This window comes from Scylla paramamosain, chromosome 7 (assembly GCF_035594125.1).
Source record: "Scylla paramamosain isolate STU-SP2022 chromosome 7, ASM3559412v1, whole genome shotgun sequence".
NCBI classification, from domain to species: Eukaryota; Metazoa; Arthropoda; class Malacostraca; order Decapoda; family Portunidae; genus Scylla; species Scylla paramamosain.
In genome coordinates, this window is record NC_087157.1 from 29,188,349 (window position 1) to 29,214,438 (window position 26,090).

Consider the following 26,090-nt stretch of genomic DNA (forward strand, 5'->3'; position numbering starts at 1 on the left):
CAAAAATGTGTATCTTGAAAAAATCTATTGGTTAAAAAAAAATGAAACTTCACAGTGACTGCTTTTATTTTTTATTTTTTATTTATTTATTTATTTTTTTTTTGTAGTAATGGTGACCCTTTATGCGACCCCATATGAATATGAGAAATGTCAACAGGAGAAGAATGGTGAACTTTTATATAAAAATATGAGTCATTTGTGATATATTTCCCAGGTAGGCACCCATTAGTGTCCTTCCTTGCAACACAGTGACATGCTCCCATAGTGTTCATGGGACCATCTTTCTATATTATTCCACAAAATATCTGTGATATTTAGAAATGGACCACATACTCTTGAGACAGTAGCAGTCTTGAAATTACATATGAGTAAAAACATCTTAATAATGATGTAGATTTTGTGATAGAGATAAAATATAAACATTTCCACACATACAAACCTGCAAGAGATTTATTTTAAAGATCTAATGACTACTCGAATGACATGGAAATAACCATTACCATGCTTTCTTAACATTCCTGTGTGCATGACACACAGACATATGTTTGTTGGCCACCTATCATAAAATGTGATCTCAACTAACCTGTATACTTTAATTCCTTTTCACTTCATGAATTATGAGTATTGAAATACTTTAATTCCTACATGAAATGAGGCAAGTCATCATGATCTGGCTGCCACCCTCTAAGAGAAATCTCAACTCAGATAATGAAAATATTTAATATTTGAATTTTTATATAAAACTATTCCAAGAATAGCCATTTTATATATTTACAGCACTTAAAATCAATTACCTTCTTTCCAAAACAAAGTTCTTTGGAAACTTATATTTATATGATGCATCCAGCTCTCTTCAAGTGACAATGTTTTTTTTCTCTCTCTCTCTATCTTAAGTAGCCACAAAAATTGTTCTTTTCATATCTTTCCTTAACAATCTTAAAGGAAATATTGATACAAAGAAAGGGACCATTGGAGAACATGTCAACCAAAGCATCATGAGAGGTCATCAATCAGTTTCCTGTATTGCTTATTTGTACACTTTAACTTGAGTCTCTGTGCCAGAGTGAGTGTGACTATTTCTGGAGAGCAGAATGGGTCACAGGCCCGCACTTTGCTGCCATCTTGTCCAGATTGTTCCTCAGTGTGGTTCTCAATTGTTTGTTTGACTGACAGGTTTTCCTTTTCATTCACATTTCCCTCCTTCCTACTGTTAAGATTAAACTTAGCAGCATTACAGTTCTCTTTACTTTCACAAAAGTTTGTCTTTGTACTTGTCTGTGGACTAGATACAGAAATAGCTTCTGCACCAGATATTTCTCCAACAATAGACTCTTTTTTACAGCTTGAAGCAACTGTTGAAGTCTCACAACTCACACTATAGTCAAAAACATTCTCACTATGGCCTGATATATCTTTCTGTGGTGTTGTTGCCTTCTGACTGTTTATTTTGCTGGAATGTTGTACTGTGGAACACTGTAATTGTGTGGCACATGTTGTGGCAGTATCCTCAACACAGCTGGGACTCTCTAAGGACCAGCACTTGCCAGCTTCTGAATCTTCCTCCTCAGAGGCTTTAATTACAGGCAATGAGACTAGGGAGAAGTATTCACTATTTTGTTTTTCAGCAAGAATATTTTCAAAATCAACAATGTCAGCTGGAAGTTTCCTTTTGGTCTTTACTTCACATGAATTTTTTTTTACATCACAATTTTCAACCTGAACAGAATTATAATCAAAGGCTGAAGGGTGTGACTGACAGACCAGATATGATGAATCACACCCTTGTACTGGAGAATCAGGCTCAACAGAAGACAAATTCAGGTCACAGTCTTGAGAAAGAAGACATATCGGAGTGATATTCTTACTGCATCCTGTCACTTCAAATCTTTGTAAATCTTGTTTAATATCTAAGTCTTGCAAGGAAGACTCCACAACCAAGTTGTCCTCAAACATCACAGTCAAAGTGTCCTCACTCAGAATATCCTCAGCCATCACATTTGTGTTATCTTTGGTCAAAATGTCCTCAAACATATCTCTGGATACATCATGACACTGTGGTCTTGTCTCTAATTCATGAAATCTAGGCACATTTATCTCACTTTCAATATATGTTCCTATTATAGAAGTGTTGGAAGAGTTTTCTGTTAGAATAAAACACTTATCAGAGCTATCATTTAAAATCTTTTCAGCTAAACAAGGGTCTTTCTCTGTCTTGACATTACTGAGGGAAATTTCTGTATGTTTGTTACCTTTATTAGAAAGCCTCTTTGATGCTCTGTCAAATAAACTTGGTCGTTGTGGTGAAGGTGAGTTTTCCTCACTAATGTATTCCACACTCTCATTTAGCGTTTTCTCCCTCATTTCATTTAAATGACAACTGCTGGTATGACTCAGATCCTGCACCAATGGAGATTTTTCCCTAAACTTTGACTTATTCACTTCTCTCAGCTTCTTAGGTTGGAGAGTACTATGCTGTTCATTCCCTACATTCATTTTCATGTTAATGATCCTATTAATAATTAAAGATAATTCCCTTTCATCACACTCTTCATCCTCTTCCTCCTCATCATGATCATCCTCTTCTTTACTATGCTGGTCTTCCCTGTGTTGGTGCAGACCTTCACTGCTGTGTTTTCCTGAGGACTTGTGGTCAGGGGAAGTTTGCTTGTGTTTCCTTCTTGTATCTTCGACCTTGTTGTCTGATATATTTTGGGATGTGGTGGTGGTGACAGTGGTCTCAATGACAGCTATACTGTTTGATGTGACTGGTTTGAGGTATTCTGTTATTGTGTGCATTTGTGTGGGAATATTCTCCTTGTTCGCTTTACTTTTCAGGGTTCCTTTGGTCTTCCTAGTTTGGGTTTTCTTTTTTCCTGTGAGTAAAATTATTCAGATTACTACAATAGCTAAGCATCACTATACACAATCATGAATAATATTGCTTTACATGCTGAAGTTTTTTTAATGAGGGAGCTTTATGTGCGTGTGTGTGTGTGTGTGTGTGTGTGTGTGTGTGTGTGTGTGTGTGTGTGTGTGTGTGTGTGTGTGTGTGTGTGTGTGTGTGTGTGTGTGTGTGTGTGTGTGTGTGTGTGTGTGTGTGTGCGTTTTTAGGTCTGTACATTTTGGTACGGTGCATTCATCCTTTTCATATAAAAATTACTCTTTTTCAAACAACTCATTAATGAAGAGTAGAAGGAATTGATGTCAAACTGTGCAAGGCAAAGGAATAACCACATGCTATCTAGGACAAAAATACCAATAATGGCATGAGTGTATCTTTCTGTACTAAATAGCTAAGACACAGTCTCGATTTAAAAAGCATTTCTACTTATTTATATTTCTATCTATCAAGCCTGCAATCCTACACAGAGCTGCCAAACAAAGCACCATACATTCATACACACATCACTCACACTCTTACTCCTGTCAGCCTCTAGTGGAAAGGGATAATCTTATGGACCACCCTACTACAACCCATGAGCTTAGGCAGTCTCATAAAAAGTACTTAAATGCTCAGATATTATGTAAACATATTGAGAGACGAGTAGTTCAGAAGCTACACAACAGATAGCAATCCATGCAGTGAAACCAATTACTTAGTTGAAAACAATATTGAGAACCTTTCTTTGAATCTTCAAAGTCCTGCACCAGGTGAGGCAGTGAAGAGCGTAGCAGTTCCAGCGGTTCCTCAGTGGTGAGGTGTTCTGGGATGCCTGATGGCAGGGAGGAAGCAGCCACCTTCCACTGCAGCCTGAGACACACCACTCCCTGCTTCACGCACTGCTTCACCACACTAACTGGCTATGGTGAGATAATGGAAAACAGGTGTTATCCCTAGCCTTGTTTGTTCCGAGTGAGAGTTTCTCTTATAGGCTCTGACAGTTTTGTGACTTACTGCATGAATAAAAAAATTATTTTGTTTGCTTATAGCATTTAAACATATATCTGGGATGGAAGAAAATCAAATCAATTTATCCAGCCAATGAGATGCAAGGGAACAGAGTTTATAAGAAAACTTCTAAATGTATTAAAGAAAGGATACTTTCCAGTACTTGATTATACATTCTTGTCTGCATCATAATTCTTCATTAAGAACTTAAAGCAAGCTAAGTACATACCATAGTGGACTGCAGTCAAGTAACACATCACTCCACATTTTTCCTCACAACCAAGTCACTTCTGCTAAAAATCTATAGCATTATATTTTGTAAGCAAATTGTGAGCAGATCAGAGGACTCAAGATTGAGCAAGAATGCAAATCACAGTGGAAGTGAACAATGATGATTACTCAACCTGTACTGATGACTGTACCTGGAGTGATCTGGGCACAGCTCCCTGAGTGACTGTCCACCGAGTCACCACCGGTGAAACCTTCTGCAACGCATAGGAGGCCTCCCAGTCCAACATCTTGCCACACCACCGCTGCAATGACAGGATGTCAACCACTGCCATGACTTCCCTCAAAGACTGACACCCAATCTTGGTGCACACAAATATAAATACAGAATAATCTTGCTACATAATGAAGACACTATTTTGATGAATCATTTAATGTCATTATTTACACGATTAGCAGTTGAGAATACATATTACAAAACATGAAATATTGGAGCTTTGATGTAGTATTTAGTTTTCTTATTGTTATCCATGTGTCCCAGTACACACTCCACTCACTACAAGCCCTTCGAAGTCTGGCTGAGACCATTTCACTTTCTTCAAGGGCTGAGGAAGCTTGTTTTTAAATTCTGACAGGAGCTCAGTGAATGGGAAGCCTTCAGTGGCAGCAAGCCTCTTTTTCAGTCCCTCCTCCAAGACATAATCACTCCTATAATTGGAAAAATTCTTAGGTGTGTATTTCCAAAATTATTCTAGATGTCTATATAATCATAGATGGCTAAGATATGCTTTAAAGGGGCTAACAGCTGTCTTTAAATGCCTGATGTTGAGTTGTTTTCTTTTCTTACATTAAATATGTACACTAAATTTTGAAGTTGATGTTACTAGAAATGCAATGTTAGTTAGGAATCCAAAATTTGATGATGTTCCAGTATGAAACATAAAATCATGTCACTGGCTCTTCTAACTCACATGATGAGACAGTTTTGAAGAGAAAAATGGCTGGCTTACTATCTATTCCTTAACACCAATAGTACCATCACTTCTTATTAACATGAGCAAAACTCTAACATTCCTCTATGCTTAGTATATCACATCTGAGAAACTCACAACTAACCCCTTCTTCCACTTTGTAGAGGCAAGCTCAGAAGGCGTTGGCGTTGGGATGCACTCCATGGCCCACTGCTTGAGTCTGAACCAAGAAAAGGTGAGCTCTATGCAACAGTTTGGCAGAGTCATAGCTAGAAGTCTAACAACATTCAGCATTCAATTCTACTGTATTCTGCATTTTCTCTCAATCTTAAATCCTCTGATTTGCCAACAATCTCCTTTAAAAATCTGACAACTAATACCTTCTAAGTACGTCAGAGGACTTAAGAAAGCAATAAAAATGCAAAACAAATTAAAAGTGAGTGTGGCATGTTATTCTACTACTGTCCATGACTGTACCTTATTACAGAAGAGTCTGCATTTTCTAGATAAATTATGTGCTGCAAAAACACTTAGACAAATAAATGTACTTTACAACTAATCTACAACAATGAATGGAACATACAACTTCAAATCAATTTTAAACTATACATTAACATACATCAATATTCAGCAAGGCTGATGACAGTACACTCATTATTCAATAAGATTAACAACACTCATAAATCACCACTCATGTACACTGGTACTCCATATCCCATACCCACACCATGGTACTTTTATACATATATGAAAATAGTGTCTGCACATACATACAATATTGATGACAAAGGAACAGATCATTTCACCATCTTAAAGCTATATCACAAATCACAATCTTATTAGTCTCTGCAAGGACTCATCCAGCATTATTTTACCTTTCACACAAGTGCAGCATTACCAATCTTTCCTACCTACAACAGTTACCTTTCAACACCGCACAGCAACACACACACACACACACACACACACAAGAACACTCCATTTTTCCTAATTACCTACGTCACCAAATGCAAGAATCACCTCTGTGTTGGGTCTTTGTCCCCAGCAGAGTAGGCCATCCTCAAGAATCTGAGTGCTGTGTCTCTCCCCACCCCGTGCACTCCTCCAGGCAGGTAGTCACACCCCAGCACTATGGCAAGTAGTATCATGCCATCTCGGGTTATCTGCAACCACTCCTCAATGAGGTCCATTCTGGAGAGAAAGTGAGATCCTCTGCTACACAGGCCAGTCATCCAGATCTGACAAGCCAGAACAGCAAGCCCTAACCAAATGGGCAATAAAGTACAATACCTCACAGCCAGTCCTGATCTGATTTGTTTCCACATCATGCCATGGCATTACAGACAGGTCAGCAATGCAAGTATTGAGCAACTTTTGAAATATCAAGAGTGGACTAGTGAATCCTCCTCAATAAACCAACTACGTACCTACATATTGTAAAGAAGTTTGTATTTCCATTAATGGAGTAGATTATTAATAAGATTACTTTTCTGGTCATTTACTTGAAGGTTCAGTGTGTTATGATTCTCCAAGTCAATCATCTGGCATCCATCTATATCTGATACCTGTTCCTAAGATCTACCACCCAAGGGGATACCCATGATAGGGTTTCACTGGCCAGCAACTGACCACCTCACAGGACAGCTGGGAAACCACAGCAAACCCAGATAACAGGGACAGTGTGATGCCATGTTTGTATTAGCAACAACCAGTGCTCAGTGACATGCTCCTTATACTGCTCTAAGAGGACTGTCTCCATCAATGAGATATTATCTTAGCATTAATTTCTGGTATTGCACATACTTACTTCAGACTTGCAAGAATTATTATCACTTCATTTTAATCAAACTTATTTATTTTCTTTCTTTTTTTATATTATGATATGCACAAACCTTATTTTCTTAAACTGTTTAGGTAAACTGCTGAGAAAACAATATCACACCATGAAGATTACTATACTGGCAGTTCTTCAGAGCACATTTTGACTGTCAGGATATAAATAATTTTCTTTGCTTGATCTTAAAATCAAGAAATACTTACATAAAGAAACAACTTAAGTAATTAAAATACTCAAGTTAAGGCAAATTGTTATATTAAATTGTATTCCTAAGGAGAAAAACAAATTATTACTTTGAGAGGCTCAAGGAAACCAATACAGTCTCCCTATTCAAGACAAGATATATTGTGTTGAGAAACACTAAGGTTTCTCACTCATTACATACTTGAACTTCTCTGCTGTCACTTTCTTCTGATTAGCAGAGAAGTTGCGGAAGACAGTGTTGCCACCATAGAGGAAAACGTCACTGTCCTGAGATATCACTCCCTGTACCACCTGTACACAGAAACATGATGCTTTATATACAGTACAAAAAGTGCATGCTAATCACCAGGTATTGTTAAAAAATATATGCATTTTGAATGTTTTTATATAAACATATATATAAAGGGAATCTTAAATAACAGTATGTACAAACCAGACAGTTACAAGAGGGTGATGGCAATGCCTCAATGAAATATTCACCTTGTGGTAGTTAAGAGCAGCACAGGTGGCCTCAGCTTCCCCTGCAGCACGCACCCACGGCACGCCTAACAGGTCAAACAGCTCCGTGCACTGCAACATCACAGCAGAAGAGAGGCTGAAGCCATTACCTCAATTTTTTTATCATAACTTAATTAAAAATAGTTCAGATGACAAGAATGCTGTTTTGTGTACAATGGAGACAGAACCAAATCTTTAAGATGCTCCATCTAGGACAAAGATCTTACAAATTTATTTCTTTTGAGCCTTATGCAACTTATGTCACAAAATGAGCTCCTGGCTTGAACAGTCAAGAATTCGGTGTGTTCTCAACTTACTTTTTTCAAGATGGCATTGAAATGACTCCTTTTTCCTGTTTTTGCTGTTGTGGTAATGGAGGAGACACCACTGACACCACGACCACCATGGGGCTGACCAAAGTTCCTCTGATTACGGCTGCTGATGGTGTTCCACTTGAGGCTTGGTGCATCACCCTCCAGCACCATCACAGGCACCACTCCAGCCTGCAGGCACGCCACCGTCCGGAAGAACAGGTTCCTGGAGTGAGAGTCATCCAGCTTGGTGTATATATCAAATTAGGTTTATTAGGTTATTGTTACCTTCTGATTGACTCCTTAGTTGTGCAGTGACAGGAAAGTCAAAGCCAGCCAAAATCTCTATAGGCCATGGTGGTCACTTTCAGCTTGATTATTTAAGTAATGTGTCAGAGGCATTTAGCTTAAGTTTTTTAGCAGGGTTCACTCTTCACTCATGATCTCAAATTGCCAATGTATCCTGCCTTCAGATTAATTTCTCAGTGTTTTCATGATGTTCCAAAGGAGAGCATGATAGTTCTCTTTTTCTTTGTAATCTACCAAAGATGACTTAAGGTACCTCAAAGCTGTAGGACACACACACACACACACACACACACACACACACACATAGATAGATAGATAAATAGGTTAATTGACTACAAACTACTTAATGTAGATAGTTATATAAAAGTATACCATTATTATACATTAACTTCTTAAAGTTACTTCGAAACAACTACAAAACTACTTACGTGGCCAAAAAATATCATGAACATTGCAAGATTTCATATCTACGTATACAAAGAAAAGTAAATATTTTTTTAATGCAGATTTCAACATTTACAAAAATAATCATGCGATCAAAAAATGCCACACACACACACACACACACACACCTTGCAAAGAACATAACGAACCTGAGGTGTGGACGTGTCATCACATGGCCGAGCTGCAGGCTCTGAGTGTCCACCAGCCAGCCCGCGAGGTCCACGGCCACTGCCTGCCCTGCGAGGTCTGCCAGACACATCACCTCCCCCGTGGGTGACACCATATCCCATAGCCCCTTTACGCCCATATTGCCGCACTGTGCTGCAAAGACAAGGCCAGGAGTCACCTATTTGGAGTTACCTCTACTGACCCTACTGACTCTACTGGTTTAATGGTTATCCAACTTCCAAATAGAGGGTAACTTATAAGCCTGAGATATTTGGTTCAGTTCTTGTGATCATGTAATGGACTAGGTCAATGGTTCTTAACCTGGGTTCGATCGAATCCTCCGGGTTCGGTGAGTTAGTCTCAGGGGTTCGGCGGAGATGTGTGCGCATGGTTAATTTTGTGCATTATTTTATTTTTCCAACTACAAAGGGTTCGGTGAATGCACGTATGAAACTTGCGGAGTTCAGTACCTCCTACAAGGTTAAGAACCACAGGACTAGACAGAAGTGAAAAGTTCCAATACTTCTGCAAGTGCCATGGCTTCCTAAGTATGGCACTAACTAAAGCAATCAAATCCCCTTCCTCTGCCGTGCTAGGGTTCATTTCCAGCAATGGGCAATGTTTCACCAACCCAAACAAAAGACTCGACATGAATGTGGAAATAAGAATGTTCGGGAACGAAAAGGAATTCGCTTGACAAGAACACCGACCAGCAAGATTTTCTAAAAAATTCTTGCAAATTGGCCAGAAAATATTTTTATGCTGTAGCAGTAGATGCTAAATTCAAACCTTAAAATGTAAACATGAAGTTTTATATAACTATTTTCAGCAGCAGTAAATACTAATTTTGTATTATAATATCATACAAGATAGGTACGGTTGAGTTCAACTGGTTTTATTGTTTGAATATGCATAATTATTTTAATTATATATATATATATATATATATATATATATATATATATATATATATATATATATATATATATATATATATATATATATATATAATTTAATTACACTCAACCCCCAGCTATCGCGAGAAATTGGTCCCTTAACATCGCCGTGATAGCTAAAAACGCGATAGCCATTGTTAAGAATACATAGGAAAAAAAAAAATTGTTCGTGGCCCGCCAGAGTAGCAACACAATTCAATATATTGGCACCTTTTTTTTTCCCTCATCTCACCATGATTTATAGATCAGTCTTGAGGAGGACATGATTTGAGCTTCGCACAGCATTATGTCCAGCACTATCACTAGTGAGGTTCATATGTGCCTTAATGTGGTCCTTCTTAAGGTAAATACCTCTCACTGTAGACTCGCTGATGCCGAACTTAGCGCCCACTGAACTTTTACTTTGTCCACTCTCGATCAATTTCACTATCTCATATTTCACAGCATATGTAAGGTTCTTCCTCTTCTTGATTTCTTTCCCAGGCGCCGCTGTTGCCTTTCGCTGGGTCGGGTTGGGTGGTAGCGATCTCCCTGGGTGGCCAGGAGGGGGAGTAGAGGCCATTGTCCCGAGATACACACGCGTGACCTTGAGATTCACCACGGCACGTGCCACTCAGTCAACTGTGGCGGGAGGGACTAGAGGGATGGGGGAGCGGGAGAGTGGCTGGATAAGGAAGCGGGAGTGTGCAAGCCAATCACGGCCTAATATGTCAGTCAAATTCAGCCAATTAGCAAGCGAATCTGGCCAAGAAATATGACGTAGCTGTCACGTGAACATCCTGGACATACAGTATAACGACTCATGGGCCGCGATAGCTCCACTAGGATTCGCGTTAGCCCATTTAATGTGTTTTTTATTGTTCCCGTGATAGCTTTAAACCGCGTTAGCAAAACCCGCTATAGCTGGGGGATAAGTGTATATTAATTGATTACTACTTGTATATGCCGACGTAAAGCATGAAATGTTCTATGGGATGAGTAATATTTTGTTTAATTTTGAATTGTTACTTTTTGCAATAATCATGCATTGTCTCCAGATACGCATTTACACTGGTTGTTGTAAATTACCATCTTCAGGAATAATTCTGTATCACTGAAAAATATGCGGAGATAAGCTATTATTATTATTATTATTATTATTATTATTATTATTATTATTATTATTATTATTATTATCATCATCATCATTATCATCATCATTGTTACTATTATCTTATTTTATTTTATTTTATTTTATTTTTGTATACTACAAATCGCATATTGCAAGAGAGAGAGAGAGAGAGAGAGAGAGTCAAAATGGCGGAAGGGAAGAGGTCACGCATGGAAGATGAAGTTCCCAAAGACTTTATGGCCGGAGTTCCCGAAGTGACGGTGAGGAAACTGTTCAGTGACTCTTTGTTGCTATAACTTCTCTTTAGTAACTTCATGTGGGGCAAGTCAGCAACGTGATTTTGAAAGAAAATTGAGGTAAATTATCGTGGTTATAAAATTGTTGATATGATTAAGCTTCACCTGATAAGAAGTAGGGGTAAATTATCGTGGTTATAAAACTGTTGATATGATTTAAGCTTCACCCGATAATAAATATAATATAACAGTGATAGTAAACATGCTTCTTGCTTCACCATACCACGCGCTAGCCCCTCTACAGGTCCAGCCTTCCGAGATGCGGGAGTTTATGGATATCGAGATAGACAACATTTGGTTCCACGTCAGTACGAATACCAAGATCAACCTGCACTACATTGACCAGAATACGGCCTGTAGCAGCATCTTCCTGCCATCAGGAGAGGTGAGGCAAGGCTGGTGGTCTGAAGCCACTTCAGCCGACTATCTATTCTGATGCACTCAGTTGACGTTCCTCAATGAGCTGGCCATGGCATCTAGGGCTGCATTCTGAAACACTTCGCTCTCTCACCACGACTGTTTTTAAGGGTCTTTGAGATAAACACCCGGATTCTCAAGAGTATTTCTCCGGTCTGTAATCTAATAAAAAATAAAAATAATAATAATTAACAAAAAATAAATAAATAAAAAGATAAAAACCCGCGTCACTTCAGATAGAGCCTATTAAAAGTAGTGGTGGAGGTGCGTACTGAAGTGCTTCAGAATATGGCACTGTATTCTCTTGTTTTGTTCTTGTATCACAAATGTTTTCTAAGGTCACATGTACTGATAGGGCAATCTAGGCGAGGGACTCCGGTGATGAGTGAGTGTCGCGCCAGGGGTTCGCTCCCCGACAACAGCCTCTCACAGCTAATTTATCCCATTGGGTGTTTTTCCAAATTGACGATGTTGAATATGTTAATACATCACTATAATCATAGAAGCAACCTTGAAAACCCATATAACTTACAGTAGAGCCTGTTAAAAGAAGTGGAGATATGCAGGATCACAATGATCTTTTTTTATCATATATATATATATATATATATATATATATATATATATATATATATATATATATATATATATATATATATATATATAATATATATTTATTTATTTATTTTTTATTTTATTTATTTTTTTTTTCTGGCATGTTAAATCATCATTATATTTCATTGTTTGATCTTCCAACCCTGCTTACCACATTTCAGTTGATGATGATAAAAGAAACAATAATGGTTCTGCATCCAATGGACAACAAGAACTGTCTATATCTTATATCTCTGTGTGGAGCAGGTTATGATGTTTTAAGGTTTTAGATGGTATGTTGGATTATTGGTTCCCCTCACCTGTCATAACAGGAACAAGGAGCATAAACTTACTGATACAGTTTCTTCTTGGTTTGTTTAATCGCAATTTATTCACACTCAAGCTGTGTTTAGACCAAGTCAGCACACCACAAACTTCTGAGTGCATTAATACAATTATCTCAGCACACCACAAACTTCTGAGTGCATTAATATAATTATCTGTATTTAATGGAAAACTATTGTGAAAGAGAAAAAATGAGAGGTGCTTTATACTAAATCAAGTCCACTGAATCTTGGTTTCAGTGTCTCCTTAGAAAGTTGCATATCAAAACATAGTTGCTGCATATGTCTAAATTAGTTTTTTCATCCTTCCTGTCATCTCACAACACCCATCATTATTTTTCATTACAGCTACAAGTACAATTGCATGATTCAAAATTCTCTGTGATTTTCAACAAGCGAGGAACACTGCATGGCGTTGCAGGCTTTGTGACAGAAGCAGCTGCAGTCTTGGCAGCCATGAAACGGGTGATGCTCCTAAAGAAACTGGGATATCATGTCAGGGCCCACAACTTCAGGATCACAAATGTCACCGCTAGAGGACAAGTGCCTTTCAGAATAGACATTAAGTCACTGCAGCAAGACAACAAGAAGCATCTACAATACTTGTGAGTAACTACAAGGCAAATGCAGCTCCTTACTAATTATTGTGGAATGGAAGGGCATGAATCATGAAATTCATGTTTCAGTTGAAATAGGAAGGAAAACCATTGCAATTTGTTGGTTGGCATTCTTCACATGGTGCTGTCTAAGAATTCAAAATAAATGTTGTAGTTATTGAGGATATACATATTCATACTAAGAAATAGCTTGTAATTTCAATTAGTTGCAGATCCGGAATTTTAATGACTAGAAAGCTTTACTTATTAGATGATTGGAGATGAGATGTTTAAAGAGTATGTGTGGAGTAACTTGGATGAACAGATTCAGAAATGAAGAAGTGAGGAGGAGAAAGGGTGTTGTGAGAGATTTGGCAGGACAGACAGGGCAATGTATGCTGGTTTGGACATGTTGAGAGAATGGAGGATGGTAAGCTAGCAAAGAAGATAGCAAGATGAATGATGAGATGTATGAACTTACAATGTATGCCATGTAAGGGATGGATAGATAGTGTGAAAGGCCTTCAAGAGCAAAGGACTGACACCAGAGCATAGCAGAATGATTGTGTGCGACAGAAGTGAAGGGAAAGCAGTTGTGAAGAATGACACCCCCCTGCGATGGTCTCACACAGGTGTGGGGCAACTAGGTATGGTAGGGGAGGGTTCTTGTTATGAAGGAGCTTTGTTCCCAACCAAACTGACCAATCTGTGAGATTTTTCCATGTAAAGTGAGGGAGTGCTCTCTCTTCTCCATTGGGTGCCAGGGAGCACCTGTTCTAAACACTACTGCCTTATTAAAATATCTTCAGTTAAAAAAATTATCACTTATAGTTGTGTCACCCATGCAAATTTTTAGTTTTTAGGGAATGTTATTATTTAAAACAAGTGTTGTGAATGAGTGTGAATGTGAAAGTTGTGTGCCTTGTCTTAGTTACTCTTCCTTTTGAAGGAGACAGTTTTGGTATATTTATGTATGCATGTGTATATACCATACCCACTGTATGGAATGGTTCCTGCCACTTTTGATTCACATTCTTTACTTTGTCTTTGCTAGTTTGGTACAGTATTAATCTTTAATCTGAGCTGATTTGTAGTTAGCCTAGAAATGAAACTCATACATTGAGGTTTTATGTGGACTAAGATGAATGATGCACTTTGCCTTCTTCCTCAGCTTTGGAGAAAATGGAGAAGAGCAGCTAAAACTGACAACCTTCATCCCTTCAGTTCACACCACAGTCATTATTACTCACCATGGAAAATTGTCCTTCTTTAGTGAGTTCTCCTTCAAGTATTTTTTTTAAATGGTGATTATATTTATGCATTCCCTAAAAACTAAGATTTTGCATGGCTGACAGTGATAATTTTTTTTTTACTGAAGATATTTTAATAAGACAGTAGTGTTTAGAACAGAAATTACTATAATAATAATAACAATGATAATAATAATAATAATGATAATGATAATAATAATAATATTCATAATTACAGTAGATATAATGAGGAGCCTATGTTCATTGGTGGCCATAGATCTACTAATCTGATAACTGCTAATTAGCAGTAAGTGAAGCTAACTTCCATTAACTGATTGATATTTTTGTTAACTTTAGAAACTTAGCAGACCAAGCAGTTTTCACTGAATGTAATTCTCCTTCCACTAACTTTTAAGTCCACAAATATAATTCATGTAGGTTTTTCTTGTCATTGTGCATATGACTCCAACAGTCAGGCAGATGCACTATTGGGTGTGTGACTACGTCACATATACACATATCATTACAAGACATGATTGGTCAATGCAGCATCAGGTTCAGCTGAACCCTGTTGCACAATAATTATTCTAGAGTTCTGAGTTCAGTTCATTTATGTCATTGTCACTGACACACTTTCTGTCTTATTCTCATTTTGGTTATCAACTTATCATTATGATACTTTAATTTTATCTGTTCATTTATTTATTTGTTACTGTTGTGTATACCTTTATCATTATCTGATCTTGGCATGCTATAACTTATTTTTTAATTCTATGTCTAAGCTACATCATAAAATTTCAGATCTCTATGTCTGTTTTTAAAGGTTTTACAACCCCAATACCAAACCAAAAGTAAACTCATCTCATAAAAGTTAGTGCTTAGCAATTAAGATTAGCTTCCACTTATTTATAGCAGTTTATTGGTTTATTGCTAGCAAAGCAAACTTAACGGATAGTGGTGCCACCTCTGCCTATATGTTGCAGTGTTGCAGGAAGTACACAGTAGCAAAATAGCACATCTGTGCAGTTTACAAAAAATGCAGTTTCTTAAGAATACAAACACAGCCTAAGAAAACATCACCATACTCGTACCTGACATGTGTTTTCTCTTCACATAAACTTTTTGTTTTAATCATTCTAGATTGTGAGAATTTTGGAGAATTTTTTATTTATTTTTTATTAAATAATCAACCATTGTTCATTGAATGGTGTTAATTTCATCTGAAAATTGAGCTTCACTGCTGTGAAAAAATGAAACAGAGATGAGCAGACTTAGCAATCTTAGTAATTTAAATTGTATTGTAATGATCATAAAACTTGTAAAATTAATTAAAAGAAATTATGAACATGGCAGAGGCAGATGAATACAAAGTATGGTAGTGTAGCACTTAAATATTCATGTGTGTTTTAGTGTCATCATTCTGAAAGACCCATGCCTGCTTGTATGAGTTAGCCTTGTTCACTTTATAACAACTTGCAAGATCTCCCTGTAAAATATTAGTCACTACCTTGAAGTACCTGCATATCTCTGACTATTTTCCCACTCAGCCATGCTTTACCATCTCCCCAGTATACCCAGAATAACCAAGTTACCTCATCTCACCACTAGGTGAGATGAGGTGTCCTCTCTTTTGGTTAACTGTCTATGAGTTTTCTCTCCCCATGTCTGCTGTTCAGTGATGAACTACTTATTTATAAAGCCTGTGAACACTGTCCTCCTTCACTTGCCATGTTTTGAAAGTAACAAGCATTAAACTCCTCACATATGCCACATATAGATGCTTCTCACTCTAAGAAAGTACGCTCAACACCAATAAAGGCAGATTAGGATGTAGCAAACTGAATTGTACAAAAGAAAAATATGAGTTGTTGGCAAATAATATTGTGGGACATGCTGAGGTATTGACTTCTGGACAGAAATTATTACTTAGATTACACTGCATCTTGCTACTATTGTTATGTTACCAGGGATGATCCAAGAAAATGTGGAACAAGCCTTTGTACATGCTGATGATTATAAATAATGATTTTCAGGTCCCAATGTGGAGAAATTGCTGCAGGCTTCTAAGTTTATCTACCCACGCCTGCATCCCTACGCTGTCCTGCTCCCCAAGCCCAGCCAGCTGTAATTTGAGACATACAAGGTACTGTTCACTTTCTCTTGTGTACAAAATTAGAAGTAGATATGATCAACATTGCTTGTCAGTTTTGTATAAGGTTCATTCTGTCACTAACTGAGATGCAGATGAAGAAGTTAAGCCAAATCATTAGAGGTAATTAAGTATGTCTGCCTCTAAAGGATATATAAACTGGAGCTACAGCAAAGATTTACATTGAAGAAATAATCACAGAAATTTCCAGTGTTGTTTATATTCCTATGGTTGTATGCATGTATTAATTACTAAGTTATTAACTTCCCATATTTCTCATTTAAATTTGTTTCTCTCATACCTGGAAGTGATGGATTCTGATCTTAGAAACATGCAAAAAAGACAATCTGTAATTAATGCAATGCCCAAGGTGCATGATGTACAAATTTTTTGCATATTTTAGACTAGAATGCTTTACTTCACAGTTAAAGTAAGTGGATACTTAAAATTTTGACCCAGTGTAACATTTATATGTGTCAATTGATGGCTGATCCCATACTGAGTCTTTGTTGTCTGTTATGGAATGAGTGCCTTGATTTGTGTAAACACTGTGTTATTGATTATCATTGGGGCTATTAGTGAAGAAATGAGGGTAAATAGAATATTAGGTCAAGTGGAATGAAAAGATAACAATGACTTGAGTTACTGTACTAAGATAAGAATGGCATTACATGGACCCAGGAAAACATCAAATAGAGTCTTAAATAAGGGTCTGGAAGGCCAAAAAATCAGTAAAGTTGCATTTGCTCATGTAGCTTGACTAGTTGATATCATATGATAAGTGTTTACCATTGCAAACATGGAACCTGCCTTTTGAGACAATGATAGCGAGGATGACAGTGAAATATTGAATTGAAAAAAATAAAGGGTAAATTGCCTTTCTATATTGTTAGGATTTTGTAGAAAGTATATAGATTATAAGCAAAGTTCCTATCTCTCCATCCTTAACCATCTTAGTCATTTTAAATTACATGCAGGAAATGTGGTGATGTATTCTAATTCCCTGTATCATAGGCACAGTGTGTCAATACATCAGATTGAGCATATACAGATTATGTTCCTGAGTTGAGATATTCCATGTTCCTTGAGAAATTCTGAGATTTACTGGGATTTCAATTTGTTTATATTTTGCTATTATTACATGACTATTTCACTCAAATTTTTTGAGCTTCCAAATTTTTAGATAAAACTAGGAAAATAGTTCAAGGTATTCCACCATAATGTTATGTACTAACTTCATCTCTGTGCAATTAGTACAATGTTGCACATTTCATTTTATTAGCTTAACATTTATATGACTGCTGTCACCAGAGGCCTTTCTGTACATGATTTATGGACCATCTTCACATGTTATGTACATAATCATAATAGCCAACCACACCCTCATGCTAGCCATTAAGTGATGGGCTGCTTTCCTCACAGTTCTTCCTTATTACAGCCTACTCTTAAATATAAAGCATTACATTCAAGGAGTTAAATAGGTTGGCATGTACTACAGATCAGCAAGCAGTGTTGAACAGTGGTATTGTACATTTCTACTTTGCAGGTTTGTAAAGGATGAAAAAGCTACAGCAGTAATTTAGTACTGAAGGACAAAGACCCCAATATGACAGGTGGTGATGCCCGAGCAATGCCATTGGTTGCTTTCAAGGAGGAAAAGTTTATGGTGGCAATAGCTGACACATTATGTGCCTTAAAAAATAACCATTGTAAAGGAAATTTATCATTATAGTTTTCTGTTAATATTGAAATTCTTTTTTCATTATTGTACAAGTACATATGGAGGGAAATTCAGCCTCCATTGAAATCAATGTTTGTCATGAAAGATTATTAAAAAGGATGGAGTGAGAGGACTTTATTCCCACAAGACAAGGCATGGCATGTTGATTTGGTTGCCCCTTATTAGGGAGATCTCAGCTTTGCATGTATAGATACACTAAAGTATATGCAACTACAATTAAGTCTGCCAATGTCACTTGTTTCCCATCTTTATAAAACAACCAATATCAGTAAATCAACAATTCCAAAGAATATGTACTTAATTTCTTCATCTCCCTCCCATTTCACATACCTGGTGACTGATGGGAAAGAGAGGATTTGAATTGAGTAAAGTATATGCTATCTAAAACTAACCAGGACTCCATCCTCACCTTGAACTCACCAAATTGACCTAACTGCTAAATGTCCGTTTTACCCAAGTAACAATGAAAGACCTTTCAAAACTAAATCTACTAAATAATCCCTTAGATGGGGCACTCTTCAAAACTGCACAAACCACAAGAGACCACACCTCATCTCCATTATAACTGCTGAGAGATTGATAACAATATGGTGTCAGATACAAAGACTGAAAAATAATTGGTGAAGCTGAGGAACATACAGCGGCATCCCTGGGTGAACCTGAAGTGTAAGTTGGTGACTGTCTAGCTTCAGCAGTAACAGCATGGGACTAAAAATGCCATGATCTCCACCTCGACTTTCAAATCCCTCACAACAACAGAATGCTGCCCACATCAGTTGATGAGAAGTTTCACAGCACTGAGATAAGATAGAAATCTGGTAAATATTCAGATTTTGTCACTGGCACTATTACTGATTTCCAACAAATGATGCAGATTCAAAATACTCCAAATATCAATATATAAAAGAGAGCAACCTTACATACATGCTGCATATCGTGTGAAACTGCAGTAATACTACAATATCCTACTTATGGAAAAGGTTATGGCGATGTGCTGGATGTCTGCATCTGCATCCACACTGGCACAAAATGGAAATCCACATCAGTGACCACATTTTCATCTCATCCAATATCAGCATCCACAGTCTCACCTTCAAGAGAGTTGCTGATACAGTAAAGTGTCATTCAAGTGCTTAATTATGCTTAGAGGCTCTTATGCTCTGAGACTGTAATCACAGAACAAACGCAGTACGCTACAGGCATAATTGTACATGTATTACAATATAACTACGGGATCCAGATGGTTTTGTACTATAGGTGACAAAATAAGTGGGTTGGTATTCTCTCTCTCTCTCTCTCTCTCTCTCTCTCTCTCTCTCTCTCTCTCTCTCTCTCTCTCTCTCAGTGTGTTTCAGATGAGTTCCTGCAGCAATCATAGGCTCGTCCTCTCTTAACATTTAAGTCGTGAGATGGGTGATAATTTAATCTTCACCACAAGAATAAGTCGGTACGTACCTTGCTGGCCTTGGTTGGTTTAAATCCCCAATAACAGGGAGTCTGAGGGAAGGGAAAGGGTGACGGGCCTAACAATATTTTGGTTCGAGAGGAGATGCCACCTTATTATTATTTATGGGCTTGTTTTACTACTCAGTGTTAGTTTATAATAAATTTAGTTCAAGTTTTGTAGAATCTGATAGAATGTTTGAGATATCTCTATTCAAGTAAGTGGATACTAGTGTATTAGGGTTTACTATTGTCTCCCCTGAAATTATTATTATTATTTTTTTTTATTTTTTTTAATGATTCATATACGTATTAATTTTCAGACAACAGGAATTCCCACTTCATTTATTGCCTTCATGTTCACGTTAATCTAGTGGAAGAACCTTAATCTTAGGATGTCGTGTAGTTCTGTTCAGCAAACAGCTGGATCAGTGTAATAATATTTTGTGGTAGTGCTATATGTATATTATTTTTGCCAGGTAAACGAAAAAAGACATTATACTTTTGCGCGTCAATACTCAATGATTGTCCTGTGTCACAAAGCGCTTTTGGGTAATTTTGGAGAATGTGCTGAATATTATATAAAAATATATATTGACTATAAATCCAAGAAATATATAGATTGGCCAAATTTAAAATTCAACATAGGTAATATATTTAATTAGCCATGGACTGGTACTAGTAAACGTTTCTAAACATAAAGTTTGACAAAATGGCAGCATAAGTATTCAGTTTTAGCTTCGTGATTTTAGTACAGAAGAATTACTCAATATTATGAACCTCGTACATTCGATCCTTCATACGGTTCAAAGGGATGTGATGAGTCGGGTATCTTGCATTTGTAAGACGCCTGCTCCGCATATACGACTACTCGCAGGCAAAACCTAACTGATCCCTATATTGAACCTTAACTTTTTATTTTAAGTGCTTACATCGTGAGCACTAATGGAACGATGTATCCAAAATAGGAGTATTGCTTATGAGCATCAGTGTTGCTGTAAGGTAATTGTGGGATCTTTGGTTATGACACATCTACTCGCTTGAGGATTGCTTGCTTCCTCAAGCTTCAATCACATGTTTGCATGTGATTACCGAATGTCCACGCATTGATCTCCACTGCCAGTTTTTCTCCGAGCACTGGGAGAGTCATTTTCATCCATGCCTGGTGCTCAGGGAAGACGGAGCGCGATATTCCTAAGCTTTTGTAGAAATGGGTGAATTTTTAAAAACATATGAGATATTTAACAGTTCGACTGTTCCATTTGTAACTTGTTTTCAGTGTGTTTACTTTTTGCCTTACCTTTAATAGTGCAAGTTTTGATTTGCCTTTTACTTTTTATTTCACTTTTTTTTTGTGCTATTCACTGTATTGCTTAAAAATATATTTTTTATTTTCGGTTTTCGGGGCCATATGATTACGCTATTGCATTCAAATCGGCTTTGAGATAGGCGTTCCTTACTCTCCGTGGTTATTGATTGAATCATCGGCTTTCACGCACCAGTGTCCGTCACTATGCTAAAGGTGTTTTCACTGTAATCTCTCTCTCTCTCTCTCTCTCTCTCTCTCTCTCTCTCTCTCTCTCTCTCTCTCTCTCTCTCTCTCTCTCTCTCTCAAGGAAACGAACAACACCAAACATTTTATTCAAGGTCATTGGAGTCAGTACTCCCTCACTTGAAATTAGTACTACATTCAAATCCCAGCCTTTTTTTTTCACTTATTCTATTTATTTTTTTTCATTTATTTATTTATTTATTTATTTACTTATTTATTTATTTATTCATTCATTCATTCATATATTATTATTATTATTATTATTTCTTTTTTTTTTTTACCTTTCATTTTATCGTTACTAGCATTTTTATACAACTTTATATTTCGGGGCTATATGTTCTTATTTGTAGCGGCGCCACGCACGAGTTTTTTTTATATTTTTTTCGTCTCTCTCTCTCTCTCTCTCTCTCTCTCTCTCTCTCTCTCTCTCTCTCTCTCTCTCTCTCTCTCTCTCTCTCTCTCTCTCTCTCTCATCACGGAAAAAAATAAATAAATAAGCTGGGAAGATCAAGATATTTCGCGTGTCTTAACTTACTTTTATTAACTTAATTTGGATTTTCACAATTTGCTGGCTAACTAGATTTCTGCACCAAGTAAAGACGGTGTTTATTCACAAGACTCAGTGCATTACCTTGCCCTCCACATTAACGCTAGCGAGAAAAGTTTAAATGCATTACTATTCCTGTGTGGCAATTATGGAAAGGTGCTGCTGTAATGTTTTATTTTTTATTTTTTATTTATTTATTCATTTTTTTTATGATGATGGTGATGGTGGTGGTGGTAGTGGTGGTGGTGGTGGTGGTGATGGTGGTGATAGTAGTAGTGCTACAACATTCTTGCTATGACAGAGTAGTAGTAGTAGTAGTAGTAGTAGTAGTAGTGGTAGTGGTGGATGGCGGTGGTAGTATTGGTGGTAGCGGTGGTGGGGGGAACAGCAGCTGGTGTAAATCGATGGTGAGGGTGATGGTGGACGGCAACGTTGATAGTGATAGCGGTTATGATGGTGGTGATGGTGGCGCTGGTGACATCAGTTAGTGCCAAGGGAAGTGGAGACTGTTTTCCTTGGTCAGTGCAGGAAGGTGATATGGGTAGTAACACAGGCCCGTAATTCAGAAAAACTTTTCTTCCTCACCACGACTATTTTCAAAGGCCCCAGTGATGATCAGCTGAGTTCTCAAATAGTGTTTCTCCTGTTCATAATGTAGAAATCTTGCTAATCTGCCACTAGAATCTTAAAGATATATGCTACTTCAACTAGAGCCTTTTGAATGTAGTGGAGGTGCGGCGTAGAAGTGTTTCATTGTATGGTCCCAGTAATGGTGGTGGCGGCAGGACAAACGACGTGCAAGAGAACGTCATGTTCGGTGGTGTAGAGCCTGGCGTGGAGAGGACGTAGTGATGGTGGTGGTGGTGGTGGTGGCGGAAGCCTCACACAGCCTCAAGCAGCAGAATGTCGTGCTCGGTGGAGTAGAGCCTGGCGTAGCGGCGGCCGAAGTAATGCACGACGCAGAGCCAGGTGAGCAACAGCAACAGCGTGCAGTGCAGCATGGCGCCCGATACTGTGGTGTAGCCAGCCAGCAACAGCAGCAGCAGACACACGGCCGTCACCCCGAGGCAGGGCAGCGCCAGGGTAAAGACGAAGCAGCCGTCACCAGGGGAGCGAGTCATTTGACGCAGCAAGATGACGAAACTCTCCCGCAGCGACGGAGCATCGGGGTCCTCGTTGTAGGCATGACACCGGCGGCACCTGCCAGGCCGCGTGTGCATGGGTGTGTGCGTGTGGCAGTCACCAGGGACGGGCGCAAGGTGGGTAATAACAGTAGCATTAGTGGTGGTGGTGGTGGTGGTGGTGGTTATAGAAACAGTAGGAGATAGAGATGGAGGAAAAGTAGTAGTAGTAGTAGTAGTAGCAGTAGTAGTAGTAGTAGTAGTAGTAGTAGTAGTAGTAGTAGCAGCAGTAAACTGAAAAATATTCTGACCTAATAAAATGATAGATCGCGAACAACTTCCCAAATTATTTAAGTGTAACTTCTCTGCTGGAATTTTATTTATATCTTAAATTCCTCCATGAAAATGTACTATTGATCAAAAGTTGTCACTCGTAAACTTATTATGATATATGTACACATTACTAATACAAGTGCAGCAGTCGTGAAGCCAAATGGAGACAGGATTCTCAAGCGTTTCTGCGTCTTATCTTAGTGATTTAACAGGCTCTAGTGGAAGCTATTGGAGTTTCAGAGATTTTTACATGATTCTAGTGATAATTTAACGAATATGCTGCATCACCATTGGAAAAAAATAAAATCATGGGAACCCAACTAATCATTTCTATAATCGATTAGTCCCGATGAAAGAGCAAAGCATTTTAAAATACGGACGCCTGATGACAACCAACAAGTGACACAAACACGTGCAGTACCTGTTTGGGAGCTTGATGTTCACGTGGCTCTCGTCAAAGGTGACTTGGCCTCTGTTATTGCCCTCCCCCATGGCGGCTCCGAGGCCCATGGGCGATGCTGCTCCCTGCGAAGAACTGACGGACTTCCTCAATCTCCCTTGACTGGATCCGCGAAACGGCACTGGTTGAAACTCGTCACTTGTATTCTCTCTCTCTCTCTCTCTCTCTCTCTCTCTCTCTCTCTCTCTCTCTCTCTCTCTCTCTCTCTCTCTCTCTCTCTCTCTCTCTCTCTCTCTCTCTCTGTGTGTGTGTGTGTGTGTGTGTGTGTGTATGTATGTATGTGTGTGTGTCTCCTCACCGTCTTATTAGTAGTGAAATCTCGTGTCTCTTTTGTCTCCTTTCACTTTCCTTCGATCTCAGCTGTATTGAGATGCCTCCAGGACATCCAGGGCGGGGAGATGACGTGGTAGTGCTGGTGGTGGTGCGTGGAGTGCAGATTAACGTGCCACCACCACCACTGTCACCACCACACCTGTGGACGCAATGCTAACACCTGTTCATACACACACACACACACACACACACACACACACACACACACACACACACACACACACACATCTGGGAATTTAAACATTCTCTCTCTCTCTCTCTCTCTCTCTCTCTCTCTCTCTCTCTCTCTCTCTCTCTCTCTCTCTCTCTCTGACATGATATTTTTTCAGCACTATAATACAAAATACGAGTATACATTCATTATACAGAAGTATCAATACATACGTAAAACTTAATCATTAAACACACACACACACACACACACACGCTATCGCTCTCAGTGGTGAGGCGCTGTGTCTATAACAAGGTTGTTTTGGGTTCATTCCTCGTGTAGACCAAAGGTTCTCTCTCTCTCTCTCTCTCTCTCTCTCTCTCTCTCTCTCTCTCTCTCTCTCTCTCTCTCTCTCTCTCTTAAGACTTGAGACCTAGTGCGAAGTTTCTAGTCCACCACTTCTCTACTGTTAATCATGATACAGCGTGTGTCTATTGCCCGTATTTGTAAACACTCTGGGTGAAGGGAGGATATATTAATCGGCCTCTCACGTAGCGTCTTGGGTTATGACGTGGCGCTTGCATCATGAAGCAGCCACACGAGCCGTTGACCACCACACACCGTCTAAGGAACCAGCAAAAGACAGCGCCATCGCGTTCACAGTATTACCAAAAATCAACCAAAAAGCAAAGAGCCAGGTTGGAGGAAGACGGTGAGAACGGCGATCGCTGGGAGGACTGGCTCACTAATTATACGTAATAAACAAAGACAATATCCGCGCCATATCTAGAACTTGTAGTAGTTTACGCTGAAATTGTTTTCTGTGAATCAGTTCCTTAATGGATTCCTCAGTCAGCCCAGTGATCATCGGTATTTTTCATTTTATAGTAGATTATTTTCAGATGATTTTCGCTCAGTGAGAGGCTCAGTCAGAACAACGCTCATCACCTGTTATTTCCAATGTCAAGCAGCAGCAGTAGCAGCAGCCGAAGAAGGTACAAGAAATACCTCTGCTGTCTTAACGCAATGTAATACTTCTCGCTCATTTGATTTATTTGGTGACGAAGGATGTTTATAAAGGGGAAGGAAAGATGAGCGTATTATTTCACTTGTTTTTTTGTTGATTTACTCTGAACAGTCGTGGTGTTCACTGGAGGAAGCATAACAAACTGTTTTTTCTTATCGTGAGTGAATTGGTCTGAGTCTTATGTCGTTTTGTACTTGTATTCGTGACAAGGAGTAAATTATTATTACTATTCTTTATGTTTTATTATTATTATTATCATTGATTTATTTATCTTTTATTTATTTTTTTTCACATGCATATCTATCATCATCACTACTACCACCACCACCACCACCACCATTATTCCAAGGCTTCCCAACCATCTACACTCGCCCCCATTTCTCAGTTGCTGGCTTGGTGCTTGAAACCTACACCATCCACCTGAGTTCCCCGGGCCACGCCACCTTTACCACGCTCTTCCCATACACTTCTGAACACCATCTTGCCGCGTGTTTCTCTTCCCTTATATAGAGACTATTTTCACGGTGGATAATGTGTGAGTTTTTTTTTTTTTTTTTTCTTTTCCTTATTTATTTATTTGCTTATTCTTTTTACTGAAGATGTAAAGAAAAAGATCTGATTTAGAAGGAACCATTATCACTACTAATTCCTTCACGTGAAAAGAGTCAAGAGTCAAAAACTCAGGTGATACAAAGCGATAGAAAAACCTACTACTACTACTACTACTACTACTACTACTACTACTACTACTATTGTTGCTGCTGCTGACCCCGTATTCAGAAACGCTTTGCTCTCTCATCACGACTATTT

The 26,090-nt window shown here is 38.3% G+C and overlaps 3 protein-coding genes across 9 annotated transcripts in view; 1 reads left to right on the forward strand and 2 right to left on the reverse strand.

Moving 5' to 3' along the window:
* Positions 1–57: 57 nt before the first annotated feature.
* On the reverse strand, positions 58–19,868 carry LOC135102303 (uncharacterized). 3 transcript variants are annotated; one of them, XM_064007320.1, is made up of 11 exons: positions 19,769–19,868; positions 8,841–9,012; positions 7,945–8,164; positions 7,610–7,699; positions 7,311–7,420; positions 6,109–6,279; positions 5,234–5,308; positions 4,675–4,825; positions 4,312–4,422; positions 3,621–3,801; positions 58–2,873 (listed from the first exon to the last, which is right to left on the reverse strand). In XM_064007320.1, exons 2-11 carry the CDS (start codon positions 8,996–8,998, stop codon positions 994–996), a joined length of 3,147 nt encoding a protein of 1,048 aa, XP_063863390.1. In that variant the 5' UTR covers positions 8,999–9,012; positions 19,769–19,868; the 3' UTR covers positions 58–993. The 3 variants fall into 3 exon arrangements, with proteins under 3 accessions (XP_063863390.1, XP_063863389.1, XP_063863391.1); XM_064007319.1 differs by lacking the exon at positions 19,769–19,868 and adding an exon at positions 10,167–10,749; XM_064007321.1 differs by lacking the exon at positions 19,769–19,868 and adding an exon at positions 9,181–9,595.
* The window catches only part of LOC135102307 (TATA box-binding protein-like 1), an 18,906-nt gene continuing 3,858 nt past the window's right edge, over positions 11,043–26,090 (forward strand). The window contains exons 1-6 of one of the 5 annotated variants that reach the window (XM_064007330.1): positions 11,043–11,186; positions 11,456–11,607; positions 12,926–13,182; positions 14,345–14,445; positions 16,457–16,566; positions 18,119–18,603. In XM_064007330.1, coding sequence (XP_063863400.1) covers positions 11,482–11,607; positions 12,926–13,182; positions 14,345–14,445; positions 16,457–16,551 — 579 coding nt within the window. In that variant the 5' untranslated portion in view covers positions 11,043–11,186; positions 11,456–11,481 and the 3' untranslated portion in view covers positions 16,552–16,566; positions 18,119–18,603. Of the gene's footprint in view, positions 11,283–11,455; positions 11,608–12,925; positions 13,183–14,344; positions 14,446–16,456; positions 16,567–18,118; positions 18,604–26,090 lie in introns of those variants that run through there. The other 4 variants (XM_064007328.1, XM_064007332.1, XM_064007333.1 and 1 more) reach the window with 4 other exon arrangements.
* On the reverse strand, positions 21,833–24,253 carry LOC135102308 (uncharacterized). Its single transcript, XM_064007334.1, has 3 exons — positions 24,068–24,253; positions 23,731–23,871; positions 21,833–23,055 (listed from the first exon to the last, which is right to left on the reverse strand). Exons 2-3 carry the CDS (start codon positions 23,817–23,819, stop codon positions 22,737–22,739), a joined length of 408 nt encoding a protein of 135 aa, XP_063863404.1. The 5' UTR covers positions 23,820–23,871; positions 24,068–24,253; the 3' UTR covers positions 21,833–22,736.

What these genes read in the sequence shown, in the direction of transcription:
- LOC135102303 (XM_064007319.1), bottom strand. Translation starts at nt 10,377, where the DNA reads ATGGCCTCTACTCCCCCTCCTGGCCACCCAGGGAGATCGCTACCACCC. An exon ending in TCAATGCCATCTTGAAAAAA is followed by an intron (nt 7,700 to 7,944) that starts GTAAGTTGAGAA and finishes GTGATGTTGCAG; the next exon opens with TGCACGGAGCTGTTTGACCT. An exon ending in CTTTGAAGATTCAAAGAAAG is followed by an intron (nt 2,874 to 3,620) that starts GTTCTCAATATT and finishes TTTTACTCACAG; the next exon opens with GAAAAAAGAAAACCCAAACT.
- LOC135102308 (XM_064007334.1), bottom strand. Translation starts at nt 23,819, where the DNA reads ATGGGCCTCGGAGCCGCCATGGGGGAGGGCAATAACAGAGGCCAAGTC. An exon ending in AACATCAAGCTCCCAAACAG is followed by an intron (nt 23,056 to 23,730) that starts GTACTGCACGTG and finishes GCGGCCTGGCAG; the next exon opens with GTGCCGCCGGTGTCATGCCT.